Source organism: Ceratotherium simum, chromosome 9 (assembly GCF_057802395.1).
Source record: "Ceratotherium simum simum isolate JZ-2026a chromosome 9, ASM5780239v1, whole genome shotgun sequence".
NCBI lineage: Eukaryota > Metazoa > Chordata > Mammalia > Perissodactyla > Rhinocerotidae > Ceratotherium > Ceratotherium simum.
In genome coordinates, this window is record NC_141908.1 from 9,273,338 (window position 1) to 9,286,107 (window position 12,770).

At 37.1% G+C, this 12,770-nt stretch overlaps 1 protein-coding gene across 1 annotated transcript in view; it reads left to right on the forward strand.

Annotated features, from left to right (window-relative positions):
• CLASP1 (cytoplasmic linker associated protein 1) overlaps positions 1-12,770 on the forward strand; it is a 263,343-nt gene that overhangs the window by 174,017 nt on the left and 76,556 nt on the right. Inside the window, exons 22-23 of the mRNA XM_087435033.1 lie at positions 1,696-1,722; positions 4,060-4,227. Coding sequence (XP_087291159.1) covers positions 1,696-1,722; positions 4,060-4,227 — 195 coding nt within the window. The remainder of the gene's footprint in view (positions 1-1,695; positions 1,723-4,059; positions 4,228-12,770) is intronic.

The window sequence follows — 12,770 nt, forward strand, 5'->3', positions numbered from 1 at the left end:
CGGCTACATGTGACTTTGAGTCCCCTACTCCCTCTCTGTGCGTGTAGAGTAGAGCTGGGTATCAGGGTTCTCCTGGGCAAGGTGAGCATGGTGGAGGAAGACTCCCCTTCCCCAGGAGCTACACGTGTGTCCTCAGCATGGCCCTCTTCAGCTGACGTGTTACTGCCTCCTTTGCAGCCCTCCTTTGGAGCTGTCTGGCTTGTGTAGAAAGCACTTCGTCTGCGGCCAAACCTTAAGTTCTCTCTTAGTATTTAGAATGCCTTTCTCAGCTCCTTCTGAATGTAGACACTTTTCCATGTCCCTTTGATAAGTATAGTCCTCATGTTAGACAAGCTTATATCCCTTCTGAAAAGAAAGTGCGAGGTCAGTCATATTGCTGCCTTCGGTGAGGCTACAGAACCCAGGCTTGTCTGACAAAGAAGCCCATACTTTTAGTGTATTACACCACACAACACAACATAGGTTGTGCAAGTGTAGCCCAGAAGCTTCTAGAACCTTAGGAACAATTTTCTGGCTCTGGTTATTCTGTTGAACCCTAGTGATGCCTGGAGTCACAAATGGATATAATACTCTGGTCATGACCTCATAAATGTGATTCAGATCTTATTGCAAAGAAATTTTTCTTGACAAAAAATGTTCAAGACTCAGAATATAGGTCAATATGTTGAAATTGAGTTGAATAAAAAATGTCTAACCCTGTAGCTGTGCAGTGTTATTTCCTTTCTTGCAGAGTGATGGTTGAACAGTATTTTACATTTCTTTATGTCTGCTGTTTATTGGCATTGGCCTCTGCAGGAGTCCCTGCCCCTAGCTGGATCCTCTGCTTAAGAGGTGGTGAAGATTAAAGTTCCTTCTGTAGTGGGGATGAGGGTGATGAGAGAACTTTAATTCTTCAGTCCTATAAGAATACTGCACCCTGCCTTAGGGCTCCACTTTAAAAACTCTTCACTTTTACTTTACTTACCAAATTCCACTCACGGGAAGGGAGACACCACCAGCAAATGATCAAGCCTGAATCTTAAGCATAAAAATTAAATATTTTTTTAAAGTTATTTTAGTAGGAGGTAAATGTGAGCATATTCATGTATTTTACAAATGTAGATGTACTAGCATTTATAGTCCTGGTTACTAGTAAGTAGATTTCATTAATATTAGATTTACAGCCCTTAACAGTTGGCATATTTTAAATATTTCAGGATTAAATATTTGAAGATTAATATTTAAATATTAGAGGATGTGGCATAGGACATTCAGGTGAAACTAGTCAATTGCGGTTTCTTTCACTTCATTGATGTTTATTGAGCACTTCCTGTGTGGTAAGCACCGTTTAAGGTGGAGTAAGACACAGTCACTTTTCTCCGGTTGCTCAGAGCTTAGAGAGTACACGTGTTCGCTGAGGGCAAGGCGCCTGTCTCACCCTTCCTTGCATCTCCTGTGCCTGGTGCTGTGCCCGGCACATTGTAGGTTCGTAAGTGTTACATGAACAGATCCGAAGTAAATGCTAAAATAGTATTATATGTATAAAATAAACTTAAGTACAAAAATAGACCAGGAGGAACAAGATCTAGAGAAAACAGCTTTTTTACTAATGTGTTTGTGAACGAAGACATTTGTGTTGCATGCTGACCTTCTGTAATGTGTTATTGTCTTTTAATCCACTTTTTGCCTGTCCTTTGGTCTGCTCTCATAATCAAGGATCCAGATCTGCTAATCCTGCTGGTGGTAAGCCATTTCTCTTCTTGCTTTTTTTTTTTTTTTTTTTTTGCATTCTCCCTCATCTCATGTTCCTTGTACAATATTAATTTCTCTCTTTATTATGAGCTTACTTAATCTTCCTGCATTGTTTCTGTCTGTTCAAATTCTAGAGTTTGAAATGGATTTCTTTTCTCCTTTTACACAGCTTAATAGTTTATTTGCATGCTCAAATTTTATGGGCAAAATTAATAGGTCCTGAGACAGGTTCTTCATGGTAATGTGTACTGGTGATTTTTACAATGAATTTCACTTTAAATTGTAGTTAAATCATTATAAAGTACTAATTTGTGTGAGTAGTCACCTTAGTGGTTCCTTTGAATAATGGAGGGGTGTGTGTGTGTGTGTTTAATTTCCAGGAAAGTATTATTTCAAAAGTTTTTACCTTTGGGTCGTTCTATTCTGATATTCTGGTTGTTCTATTATGGTACATAATAATGTGCACTTTTAGTTTCAGAATTTTATTGCCTTCTCTGCCTAAGGAGATGATCTAAGTAAATGATTGCCATTCAGGTATATTGGTATGATCCTTAAAATTTTGCTGTTTTCTCTGAGAGAGAATTTTGTCCCACAAGAAATGGTTATATAGGTATCTAGCCATTTAGCTGTTAATAAAAGTTACTAACCATATTATTATCATTATTATTATTATTTTTTGGTGAAGAAGATTAGCCCTGAGCTAACATCTGTTGCCAACCCTCCACTTTTTGCTGAGGAAGATTGGCTCTGGGCTAACATCCGTGCCCATCTTCTTCTACTTTATATGTGGGACATCTGTCACAGCATGGCTTGATATGTGGTGTCTAGGTCTGCACTCAGAATTCAAACCTGCGAACCCTGGGCCGCTGAAGTGGAGTCCATGAACTTAACCCCTATACCACCAGGACAGCCCCTATATTATTTGTTTTTAATTTCTAATTTTATTGCATATATCTCAGGAAATGTGGCCTATATGATTTCAACTTTGGTATATTTTTGAGATTTCCTTTGAGGCTTACTACATAGTTGGTTTTTATAATATCCATGTGTGGAAAGGTGAAAAGAATGTGTATTTTGTTTGTTGAGATACACGCTTGTGTGTATGTGGGAGATGTGTTTATACGTATCTATATAGTTTTGACTGCTTGCCTCTGTCAATTTCTGAGAGACATATTAGTCTTTCTGAGAGGTTATTAATAATTATGACCTTTTCAGTTTCTTCTTATAGTTTTATCATTTTTATGTTTTGTATTTCAAAGCTATTATTTGGAGCATAAAAGTTCACGATTATTATTATCTCTATGGACGTTATGGACAGTTATTCTTTTAGCAATAAGAAATATATTTTGTCTTTTATTTTGTGAGGAAGGTCAGCCCTGAGCTAACATCCATGCCAATCCTCCTCTTTTAGCTGAGGGAGACTGGCCCTGGGCTAAAGTCTGTGCCCATCTTCCTCTACTTTATGTGGGACGCCGCCACAGGGTGGCCTGACAAGCGATGTGTTGGTTCAAGCCCGGGATCTGAACCCAGGCCGCCAGCAGCGGAGCGCGCACACTTAACCGCTACACCATGAGGCTGGCCCCCTTTTGTCATTTTTTAATGCTGTGTTTTATTCTATTTTGTTATTTTGTTTTAAGTATGTTGTTTGTCTCTTATAAGCAACATACAGTTGAATTTCATTTCATTTTTTTAAACCCGATCCAAGAATCTCTGTCTTTAATAGATGAATTTAATCTAGCCATTTATTATGATTACAATAGTTTGAGCTTATTCCTGTCACCTTATTTTGTGATTTTTATTTACCAAGTTTCTAGTTATTTCATCCCCCTACCCCATTTTCTTCCATTTGTTAGATTAGTGGAGTTTTCTTGGATCCATTTCCTTGCACTAATGTTTAAGAAATTTCTCTTCTATTTATATTTCTACTCTTCCAGCAGTTATACTTAAAATTTTTAACATATCAACTCTTATAGAATAAAAAAACAAAACAATACATAAACACCTTTGTGGTTATTTGTAGAAATTTGCTGTGGAACAGGGAGGTTGTTTGTCCTTAGCCTGCTCTTTCGAATCAGAAGTTTTGCAATCATTTTAGTAGAACTCCACCAGTAATTCTTCTATATATAAATATTCTTTTATGATAATTTGATGTTCTTTTATGCTCCTACGTTTTTAAAAAATTAGTGCTACCACTAACTAAAAAGCTATTTTCATATAAAATTCTCTTAGTATCTGATTCAAATTAATGTGTAAACTGGCTTCTGAAATTACTATAATTTATTCCCTGGTTTACATCCATTATTCAGTTTTGTTTTGCTTCATTTTTAGCTGGCAGCCGGTCAAGTTCCCCAGGGAAATTGTTGGGAAGTGGTTATAGTGGCCTTGCTGGTAGTTCCTCAAGAGGCCCACCTGTGACACCTTCTTCAGAAAAACGAAGCAAGATTCCCAGGAGTCAGGGATGTAGCCGAGAAACAAGTCCAAACCGAATAGGATTAGGTAAGGATTCTTAAAGATCTTGGAACACCATTTTCTACTTGGTCATAATTTTGATTATAATCTAATGACTTTGTCTAATGTAGGAAATAGAGATCTATTTTTGAACTGAGGATGTCATTTTGCCTGTGTTAAAAAATTTCAGTTTGCACTTTTTACAGGTCATGGCATGTTCGGGTTTCAGTTATAACTGAAAACTGTGTGGGTCTTACCATTCACATTGGTGGGAATGAATTGCCTCATTGTGGGCTAAACACAAGAGTGTTTTAGAGTCATTTTGCAAAATAGTAGAATTGGAAGAGTGGGCAGGATTTTTTACTTCACAATTAGAAGCAATGTTGCTTTTCATTTTTCTTTCACTGATTAGCTAGCCATTAACCATATAAATTTTCAAAAGTAATTTGTAGGGTCCGCATTTATTTTGATTTTGATCTTCTCTAACCTAATTGATGAAACTTATGGTCAAAGAATATGTATAGTTACTTTTGATATAATATTGTTTGAACACAAAAACTAGGAATAGATGAAAACCAAATATATAGTATTTATTTTTGTGTCATATTTAGTTTCTTTGTAATAGTATGTAGAATTATATTGATTACTCTCAGCAGCTTAAAGACCTCTTTTACTCTATTAAAATCTAATTTGTACGCTACCTTTTTAATATAAAAGTTAGAAGTCTTTTGTAATATATTATGAAAAATATATGTTCATACTCTTTCTTATATTTTTACCTGCTTTCTAAGGGTAAAAATCTATCAACGTGAAATCAAAATACTGTATTCTTTAGTCCCGTTGGCTTATCTTTCTCATATATTCATTTATCTCCACAGCTTTTACATGAATGTTTACTGTGATGTACTAAGCACTTTGTTAGACCTTTGGATTAGAAGATAAATGAAATAGATTTAACTTCTGACTTTAAAGAGCTTGTGGTCTTAGAGGTGAAAATGTGTACATTGTGACAAATTCTGTGACGGGGGCCACTGGGACCATAGAAAAGGAGTGTCTTAGGGTCCTTGTCTGCCCCAATTTTCCCCGATTTTCTGCTAGGAGAGGCTTCCCAGAATAGGTCCTGTTTTGATGTAGTATAAGGTGGGATTAGGCAGGCTGGAGAGATGAGGAAAAAGGTGTTCTAGGGCAGAGAGGAGCATGAGCAGAAGCAGTCAGATGAGAGGGAGCATAATGCATTCTGGGAACCACAAGTAGTTCACTTGGCTATAGCAAAGGAAGTTTGTCAGGGTGGGGTGAGAAATGAGGGAGAGACTGGTTGAGTCCAGCTCGTCAAAGTCCTTGAAGGCTGCCTGAGCTATGAGAAGGCAGGGGCAGATGTGTAAGAAATAGAACAGATAGGATTTGGTTTGACTAACATTTCCAAAGCAAATGAGAAATGTAGTCAAGCAGTGGTTTTGTTAATTCTACATGATGCCAACTCTGTTGGCATTACCTTAGCATGGTCCCTGAGCTGACGACTTATTGGATCCAATAACAAGTAATGTGGCTACACCTGGAGAAAATGTCATGACTGGAGTATCTAAATTTCAGATTTGATGCTGTAACATATCTGTGTTTGGATCTGGTTTTGTTTGGAAAATGCATTTGATTTCAAATCTAGCTGTGAGCTTTAAGCTGTCCTTTTTCCAGAGTTGATTAAATTTATAGGATGTCTCTTGGCAATCCAGCTTAGTTTCATACTTTTACAAAATCTTTTTTTTGGGGGGATTTTACATTTTATATTTATTAAAGATGCCATTTTTACCTTTTCTTGAAATTGAGAAATAAACCAACCTTGATTATCTGACGTAACTGTAAGACCTGGTATTCCTTGGTCTTGACTATGAAGTTTGTGTTGCAGATGGTTGAAAAGACAGCATTTAATAAGCTTTCAAAAGAGGTACTATGAAACATCCATCAATAAGAACTAACTAGGAGCCTGTTCCCTTCCAAGGAGTTCTTATTTGAAACATTATTTTGAAGAAAGTTGTTTCCAGGTGCTTATTACAGGAATTAGTTATGTCTGAAGCTTTGAGATTAAATCTCAAATCTGATTAAAGAAGATATTTAAATTTCTGCACATTGTGAGAATACACACAGATACAAAGATATGTATATATATATGAATAAAATATATCTTTCCACTTCTTTCTGTAGTACTGCTTAGAGATTCTATTTTATAGGATGTCAGATATATTAACATTTTTCATTAATAGATTGTATATTACTGTGGTCATTTAGTATATGGGTATGTGTCTGAACATTTGGTTCATTGTAAAGCAACTCTAAATATAAATATCAAAAAAAAATGAGCAAGAGTTTTTTAAGAATGTTTCCTGTAGGGGCCGGCCCCATGGCGTAGTGGTAAAGTGCACACGCTCCACTGCTGGCGGCCCAGGTTCGGATCCCGGGCACGCACCGATGCGCCACTTGTCAGGCTGTACTGTGGCGGCATCACATATAAAGTGGAGGAAGATAGGCACAGATGTTAGCCCAGGGCCAGTCTTCTTCAGCAAAAAGAGGAGGATTGGCATGGATGTTAGCTCAGAGGTGATCTTCCTTACAAAAAAAAAAAAAAAAGGAATATTTCCTGTAATCGCCAAACCAATTAGTAGTTTTAGTCATAGCTGAACTATGCTTGGAATTTGCACTGAGAATTAATTCCAGTTGTCTACAAATTATGTTTGGTCCAACTGTGCCTTTTCTGTTTGAAGTAATATTTCTCAACTAAATTTTTCTTTCTCACCTATGATAAAAATGATGCCAAAGCTCTTCTTTTTTAGCATTTAAGGTTTCTTAAGCAAAACAGGATATAATTTCTGTTGGGTAACCAAAAAACAAAATAAAATCCTGCTACTCTTCTTTTTTCTTGGAAATTTATTCCTTCATAAACTGTTCAACTAAATGGATATATTTGTAAATTTTTTTATTTTTGTGTTTTATTCTATTTTTTTTTTAAAGAATTATTCCAATCTCAGACCCTTTTGTTTTTTGGGTTTTTTTGTTTGTTTGTTTGTTTGAGGAAGATTGTCCCTGTGCTGACATCTGTTGCTAATCTTCCTCTTTTTTTCCTCCCCAAACCCCAGTACACAGTTGTGTATCATAGTTGTAGAGTTGTAGCTCTTCTATATGGGACACGGCCTCAGCATGGCTTAATGAGCCGTGAGTTCGTCCACGCCCAGGATCCGAACCAGTGAACCCTAGGCCGCTGAAGCGGAGCGCATGAACTTAACCGCTACACTACGAACCGCTACACTACGGGGCCAGCCCCCCTTTTATTCTATTTTTAACACATAATAAAGTCACATAAATAGCTAACATCTATAGCAACTGTTATTTCAGAAGTTTGCCTTTGGTTCTCTTCTTTTTCCGCTCATCTGTTGAAAAGGCTGTAAAAAAATTTGACTTTTTGCAGCTTACAGTTTATGGATATGTGTTTAAAATGTTCTCAGATTTTCTGTTTAAAAATAATTTGAAATAATTCAAAATTAATAGTAATCAATTTCAGCTATTAAATTAGACTACTGTGTGCAAGACCAAAATAAAAAAATATCTAGACTAGAGAGACATTTCATGTCTTTAACTTCTGGTAGTTTTCCTTCTTCCTCTTATACTTTAATGTGAGTTCTGGTAGAATTCTTCCTTAAAAGGCAAAAGTCAGGATTATCCTTAAAACACTGTAAAGGTAGAGCAGAGTGTCTCATAACAAATGAAAACCAATTAAATGGTTTTTCAGGGCTTCCTAGCATTCTACATAAGCACAATACTCCAGAGCTAATTAAGAATACTGCTTTTAGAAAGTTCCAATGGCGAGTATGTTTATATCGTCTCTTCCTTCTCTATTATACCTAGTTCTCCATAACCTATTCTCACAAGAACGTTCAGTTTTGGTATTCAATAAAGAAACAAGTTGATTTGGTATATTGTTTTTTAGTTTTGACCACCTAATTAATTAGTCTTTGTAAAAATCAGTTATTTATGTACTTACTTTAAATCCTCCTTGTAAATTGGTCTTTGGAAGTGTTTTTATAACTAAGTGGGTGTTTTACCTTTTGTGTTTTCAATTACCCAACATTTGAACTGTTGGTATCACCACTAGATATACCTTAATGGGGTTTGGGGCAACTATGGGCAGATTTTGAAAAAGCTGTGAACAGAATTCTTTTTCTGTATTCTACTACTAGCCATATATTAAAGGAACCAGCTAGCATGAATGGGTGAATGAACTTTCTCTCGGTGAAATACTTGGAGGGTAAACCTTGTTAAGAATTATGCATATTCTTATTTCAGATCATATCTACGTATCCTTTTTCATGCTTTTTATTGTCTTCACAAAGCAGGCTAGGCCGAGGAGAGAGCAGAGATTTCCCATTGCTGTAGCATGTATATAAATTTAAGGAAGGGAGTGGGAGCTGGGTAAAAATTCAGAACTAATTAGGCAGGAACTATAAAAAAATGCTCAACAAAGCATGCCCATATGTGAAAAACTATCAGGACTGTTTTTATTACTTTCTGATTATAGAAAGTTTTAGAGGGTTTTAGAGTGAGCATTGGAATAGACAAGATTTTCATGTATGCTATTCAGCTAGGAACTCAGAAGTACTTAGCAATTATCTTTCTCATTTTAATGATGGGGCTCTTTCTTCCTAACTTTCCTAAGGGGAGCCTGAGAGAGGCTAAGTGTCTGGACCAGTGAGTTAGCATGGAATTGGAGAGGTCATTTCATAAATTAGATGTGGAAGTGATTCTCTAAGGATAAGTGGTGTTGCTTTGTAGATTCTGGGCAACTTCTCATATATTGGTGGGGTCAGCAGCTACTTACGAGTTTTTTAAGGGTTTAATTTAGCACCTGCTGCTTTTGGCCTCATTGTAAGAGCTATTTAGAATGTTGTGTAGAATTGCTGATTAGGCACTGCTACTTTGAGTGGAATCTCAGTCTTTCCATGTCACTATGGCAAAATGAAGGAGAATATAGGAATTACTCGAGAGTTCCAAATGAAGCCGTGTTTTGACTGATACTTAGATTGCATTCCTGTGCTTGACCTTTCCTTGCTTGCCAGGGCAGACCTAAGCATTTGAACATCACTTACATAACTTTAGGGTCTAATTCAACTCCAGCACTGAGAGACCACAATAGGAAGCTGGTTTGGTTTTTCACATCCGTATTCTTCTTTGTCAGGGAGTTGCATGATTCTGGTTTGTAAGACATTCTTGTTATAGTTTGGCCATACAGTAAATCTACCTTTGCTCTGAAATAATAGGCTATGCTCAATGCAATATAGTAAACATGGCTGTTTTTACATTAGTGAATCAAGTTTATTTTTTCCAAAATTTCTGACAAAGACATTTTTATCCCATCTAGAATTGGTAGATCCACTCAAGGTAGAAATATTTATTGTCCCCATGAGCTGTTATGTAGGTGGCTACACATATTCAGTATGCAAAGTTGTTTCTAAGTCTTTTGTCAGTACTATAGTTCTGTTTTCTCAAATTAAATTGAAAAACGAGGGCATCATGGTCTTTTTTGAGCTATATTATAGCCAAGTTATATCAGACCTTAGGTTATTCACGTGGCGCTGTCTTCTTAGTGTTTTATAATGTGAGAACAGTAAACTTATCCATAGATAATCGTAAAGTAATTAGTTGTTCTCAGGTTGGTGGAGGGATCTTTTAACACGAATATTGGGGTTATCAGTCCACATACTGTAGACTCATATGTAAGGCTGGATAAGGGAAAGCATTTGAGTAGGAACCTCAGGCAAATCTTTTTGGATTCCCATCAAAAAAGCAGGAATTAAATGTTGGGACCAATAAATAAAGTTATAGCAGCCCCAACTCTTTATATCTGTTGGTTTAGATAATTAAATATATTTGAAGCATCTGAAGCATCTACACACTTACTCAAAGTGGCCAGGTTCTCTAGCTGTGTCCGTGCTTATGAATTCTCTTTGTGAAAAAGGCCAGGCTGGGAAAAGTGAACCCTCTTCTTTTAATTAGGTAAGTTCATGGAGTTCAGTGGCAGGAACCTTTATTCTGTTTTTTTAATCCGAATTAACTTATATTTCTAAAAACTCCGTGCATATGAAAATGGCTTTGGTCTTTTATCATCTTGTTCAAGAAGTTTGCTAACGCCAAAAGAACTGATCATTTCTAAAAGGCTTTTTGATCTTATATTTTCTGATGCCAGTTTGCTTTTTGGAAAGCTTTCTTTTCATTTCTTACATTAAGGTGTTATTTCACCTTCATACTAAAACCCACAGCTTTCTGAGGCGTTGAGCAGAATCGGGTTTTAATCCAAACCCTCCCCTGTTGTTGACACGTCAGTCAGTGGGCCCTCAGCACAGATAGCTGCTCAGTCGTCAGAGCTCCCAGTACGGGCAATGCCATGATTACATTAACGGAATGTGACTGACGTTTTGTGAGTTTTTCTGTCGTCATTAAACTTGTTCACCTTCTCTGAAACCCCTCATGCTGCACACTAGCACGGAGCAGCCGTATCCCTCGACCCAGCATGAGTCAGGGGTGCAGCCGCGATACCAGCCGTGAGAGCAGCCGTGATACAAGCCCTGCTCGGGGCTTTCCTCCTCTTGGTGAGTACACGTAGGCGCTGGCTCTCGGAGCAGAGTTCCTTCCCTGCCCCGGATGCTTGTCCGAGACGCTGCTGGGTGGGATGATCTGCTTTGCCTCCTCTGCTGTCCTTGTGGTCTTTTCTTCTCTTTCCTCTTCCTTCGTTACCCTTGTTGTCCCCCTCTGCATGCTTGAGTTTTGGCAATTTTCAATTTTTATATATTAGAGGAAAAAAGCACCACTTCACTCTGTACTGTTGGCGTTTTTCACTGCTTGCTACCAGGCAAGCCCATCTGTGTGGGAATTTCTAACACAAGGTGAAGCTTGGCTAAAGTTCATTGCTGCTTAAAAGTAGAGTTAATGCAAAATTTATCCTTATTCATTGAATTTCTACAGTTTGTTTTTAATTTTACCAGAGATCAGGCCCAGGCCATACGTGAATCAATTCAAAGAAGGGAAAAAAGTAAAATCTTGATAACATTTAGGAAACTAAATGTGCTCAGTTTAGGGGTGATAACATTAATCTAAAAAGCAGCATGAATGAAGATATTAGCTGTGCTTTTGTTAAATGAGTCATTTCAAAGCTTTCTTTAAAGCAATCTAAAAATAGGTTTTTGATAGACTGCTTAGATGTACAGCACAGTGCAAAACTTTACCATGTTCATTGTTAATTATTCAGATATTTTCGTTCTTCCTGGGCCAAATAGACTATTTAATGTCTGTGACCTGATGCCATCCCAGGACAAAAATTACAGTATCTCGTTGCCGTGAGGTGGTAGAAGTACCATCTCGCAGATCACCAGCTAGGTGCCAGCTGGGGCTGCTCACCCCCCCGCCCTCAGTTTTTTCATAGCCAGAATTTGTATTTTAACAGATTCTAGGATTCAAGAAAAACAAGATGAGAAGAAAAACATATATCCTTTATAGAATATTGTGCTTACCTATTCTTTTTAGTTTTAATAGTTCTGCTTTTCTCTAAAATGGACATATAATATACCTTTTTGCCTAATGCAAATTATTAATCCCCCAAGACATCTGTCAACACATACTTTCACGAAAAAGAACTATTTTGTATTCTTCAGTAATTGAGTTTTGGTTCTCTGGCATATTAAGTGCCGTACAGCTATATATCTCCTCCTGATAAGCACAGCAGGTAGAAATCATTCTGTGATGAGTAGGCCTATGCCTGAAGTTATTATATGAACTGTAGACTGCAGCAATCTGTTATTTTGACTCTAATTATGTAACTGGTCTTTCAGATATAAAAATGTCACTACAGAAGATGTGTGTTAGATCAAAAACATAAGGTCTTAATATTTGCCTCTCTCTCCTTCTAATGTCATCCACTTCTTCCCAGTATCGTTTTTTCCCAGTCAGTATCAATAATCAAAATCTAAATACATTTCTTTATGACTCATTGTGCTTTATGAAGGTCTGAGAAAGAGCAGGTAAAAAGATGTGGAAGCTCTGCTAGATGATCCACTGGACTTAGTGAGAAGATGCCTTTGTGAGACATTCTACCTGATAAGCATGAGATCCTAAGTGGGGCAGCTTATCTAGTACACATCAGCTGTTCCACAGCAACCAGAAGCATTAGGTCAGAATTCTCAACAAATCAGGGATGGCAATGATGATTTTTTTCTGAATGAACTGGTGATTTTTCCTTTTAAGTTAAGGCTTTATATCTATGCCTCCTTGCTCACTATTTGACCTTCCAAACAACCTATTGTATAGTGAATAATTCAATCTGTTGATTGGTTATTTTGTCTCTTAGAGACAATTCAGTGTTTTTATTTTATACGTGTACTAGTATTTTTGTTACTGTCCAGGGAGGCAACCTTTGTAATCCAGCATGTGCTCTATGGACCAGGCAAGGTGTGCTGAATTCTTGAGGTCCTAACTGAACCCTGAGTAGTTGAGTGATCTAGTCTTTTTTTCGCTTTCTTTGGTGAAATGGATCTGCTTAAGTGTCTTGGTGACAACCC